General features: G+C 50.1%; 1 protein-coding gene across 1 annotated transcript; it reads left to right on the top strand.

The window, feature by feature from the left end:
- The first annotated feature begins 516 nt into the window (after positions 1-516).
- On the top strand, positions 517-3141 carry LOC142885644 (homeobox protein MSH-D-like). Its single transcript, XM_076022314.1, has 2 exons — positions 517-1283; positions 1709-3141. Exons 1-2 carry the CDS (start codon positions 908-910, stop codon positions 2170-2172), a joined length of 840 nt encoding a protein of 279 aa, XP_075878429.1. The 5' UTR covers positions 517-907; the 3' UTR covers positions 2173-3141.

Here is a 3141-nt window from a genome sequence, read left to right as displayed (position 1 = left end):
CACACACACACACACACACACACACACACACACACACACACACACACACACACCTGTGGTCCACATAATGAGGTTGAAACTAATCCATTATCGAAGCTAAAGCTGTAGTAATGCTGTGCAACACTTTGTTGTGATTCACATTAAACGATGTGAAGGAGAGAGATCTGAGTGTTTTCTAGCTCGCTCGCCCCTTAACAACGTGTCCAATGCAATTTGTTCGCCACACGGATGTTGTGACACCAACCAATTCAGTCATTGTCATTTGCCACGTTGTTGACGTCTTGCCGTTGGAGTAGAAACGTCTAGAAAAGTCCTGGAGCATTTTTGTTGTTGGATCTGAATTAGATTTTTTTTTTTTTTAAGTCTGTCAATGGTCAAAAGTCGATAAAGCTGTAGTTCATCCTCTCTCGGCTTCAGTATAAACAAACAAACTACAACTACATAATAATAATAATAATAATAATAATAATAATAATAATAATAATAATAATAATAATAATAATAACTACTTCTGGTGATGATTATTATCATTTTAATGCTATTTTACCAGCAGGCGAGGATTAGGCTAATCCTGCAATACAACACATGACGCATGTTGGGCTAATTCGGTCACGTGGTCATAATAACCATTAGGAGAGGCGCTCACTTCAAAGGCAGAGCGAGCACTTCCCGTTTCCGGCCGCTCCTGAAGGCAACATCTGCTGGCTCGTAAACACATCGGGCGCCGCTGATTGGCCAGAAAGTGTCTCGCGTCAACGTGATACAAAGTCGCGCACATCGCACCTGACGGCCGCAGTACTGGTCCTGTACGCGCGAGGCTCACACCTGGACGTCGAACTGGTTGTTTTGGTTTTTTTTTCCACCCACCCTCTTTTGACGGTCCGGTCCGGTCCGGTCCGGAGGATACATGACTTCTTCTCGGGAGACTCTGAGTGACTTGGGCGGCAGCAGCTCCTCCGAGGAGGACGGACACCGGCCGCCGATGGAGCGCAAGTCGCCGCCGCCGGCGGAGATTCGGCGGCGGCATCCGTTCAGCGTGGAGGCGCTGATGGCCGGCGGGAAGACGGGCTCCGAGTCCGGCCGCTGCGAGCCGGAAAGAGCCTCGCTGCCGGCGCTCCCGCTGGCTCTTAACTATCTGTGCCGGGAGAGGCGCACTCTTCCCGGGGCGAGCAGGAAGAGCTTCCCGGCTGCGTCTCCGGTCAAGTCCGAGGTCTCGGAGGACGTGACGGGCTCGGAGGACTGCGCACCCTGGCTGTCCAAGAGCGCCTTTTCCTCACAGCCCCGTGAGTTCCCCCCCACACAAAACTGATTTCATCTCGACCACATTGCGACACTGCCACGTTTCAGCGTTTACTGTCGTTTAAAAAATAAAAAATAAATAATAATAATAATAATAATACAATTTTTTAATAATTTTTGCTGTGGGGAATTCGTTATTTTTGGGGAATCATTGAATGTTTTTCACCAGAGTTGCCTCTGCTACAATGTTTAAATTGCGCAACAGACACCATCAATAGAGATTCAGACAGTTTCGGGTCATCTAGAAAGTTTCTCAGAGTGTGAATGGTTAAGATAAACTTGATGAGGAGGACACACAACTGATGTATAGGAAGGAAAATAGCAGAAATATGTAGCATCCAAAGCGACACACAACGCAAGCAAGAATTCAGACCTCTGTCCTCTGACGTTTACCAAAACCTCCATCCAGGTCACGTGGGCCCCGCCTGTCCGCTGCGGAAGCACAAGACTAACCGGAAGCCTCGCACGCCCTTCACCACCTCCCAGCTGCTGGCCCTGGAGAGGAAGTTCCGGCAGAAGCAGTACCTGTCCATCGCCGAGCGGGCCGAGTTCTCCTCCTCGCTGACGCTGACCGAGACCCAGGTGAAGATCTGGTTCCAGAATCGGAGGGCAAAGGCCAAGAGGCTGCAGGAGGCCGAGCTGGAGAAACTGAAGATGGCGGCGGACGCCAAGACTGTGGCGGCAGCGGCGGCGGCCGCTGCTTCCGGCGGGCTGCACCACAGCTTCACATTACCACTGTCGCTGGGCGCCGTCTCGCTCTACGGCCAGAGCTTCTCGGCCTTCCAGCAGCACCACAGACCCATGGTTCCCCTCCCGCCTCTGGGCCTGTACGCCGGCCCTCTGGGCTACGCCAGCGTCTACCACCTGTCGTAGGAATGTGGAACTACGTCTGGCTTCCCAAACATGGACCTCGGGGTCTCACAACTGTTGTTTTTTTTTTTTTTCCAAAGTCGATAATATATTTTTTTGGGGGGGATGACACGATGCCGCATTGGTTAGTGCTGTCACCATACAGCAACACGGCTGTGGGTTCGATCCCGGGCCTGGGGCCTTTCTGTGTGGAGTTTGCATGTTCTTCCTGTGCCTGCCTGCGTGGGTTCTCTCCTGGTTCTCCGGCTTTCTCCCGCACTCCAAAAACATGCACGTGAGGTGAATTGTCCGTGTGTGAATGTTTGTTTGTCTTTCTATGTGGCCCTGCGATGAACTGGTGACTTTGCCCTATGACAGCTGATACAGGCTCCAGCAGAGTGCATGAGGAAGCGGGTATAAAGATGGATGGATAATATATTTTGCCGCATGAGGATGCGTTCGACCTCCAGCGGCACCACATCCCGGTCTTCCTGTTTGCGTGAAGGTGGCCCGTCGGCACGCGGCTCTCTCACCTGTGAGGACCGACTGACGGACAGACACACAGCTGGAAAAGTCAGCGCACACTGTGCTTTGTGCTTTTGCCTTAACATGAAGACGCTGCTCAGCTCTTCAGCCTGGGAACCAACCACAGGATTCAGGGTTTTTGAGAGCTTCGGGGGGGAATTTTCTTCCCCTGTTGATGGCACTCTCTTGTTTTTTTGTGCTCTCCACACTGTAAGGCATCTTTACCAAAAAACAATGACAAATAATCAGATTTCTCCTCAGTTGAACTGTAACACTGGAAGTGTTCCACCGCTGTGATTTCATGTTTATTTATGCGTTTACAGACCAAACAAACTGTATTTATATGGTTCTTTACTAAAGTGGCCTTGAAAATTCTGTCTATGCAGTTTATACGTAGTTTGTTTTTGTATTTTTCCACCAGTGCTTTCTCATCTGACTGAACAAAATTATTAAAGCCTTTTAAGAGTG

The sequence above is a fragment of the Nelusetta ayraudi genome, unplaced genomic scaffold (assembly GCF_046127955.1).
Source record: "Nelusetta ayraudi isolate G7.1 ecotype Tasmania unplaced genomic scaffold, CSIRO-AGI_Nayr_v1 ptg000011l, whole genome shotgun sequence".
Classification (NCBI taxonomy): domain Eukaryota; kingdom Metazoa; phylum Chordata; class Actinopteri; order Tetraodontiformes; family Monacanthidae; genus Nelusetta; species Nelusetta ayraudi.
Note: the sequence above shows the minus strand (reverse complement) of the source record. Positions and strands in the feature narration are given on the sequence as shown.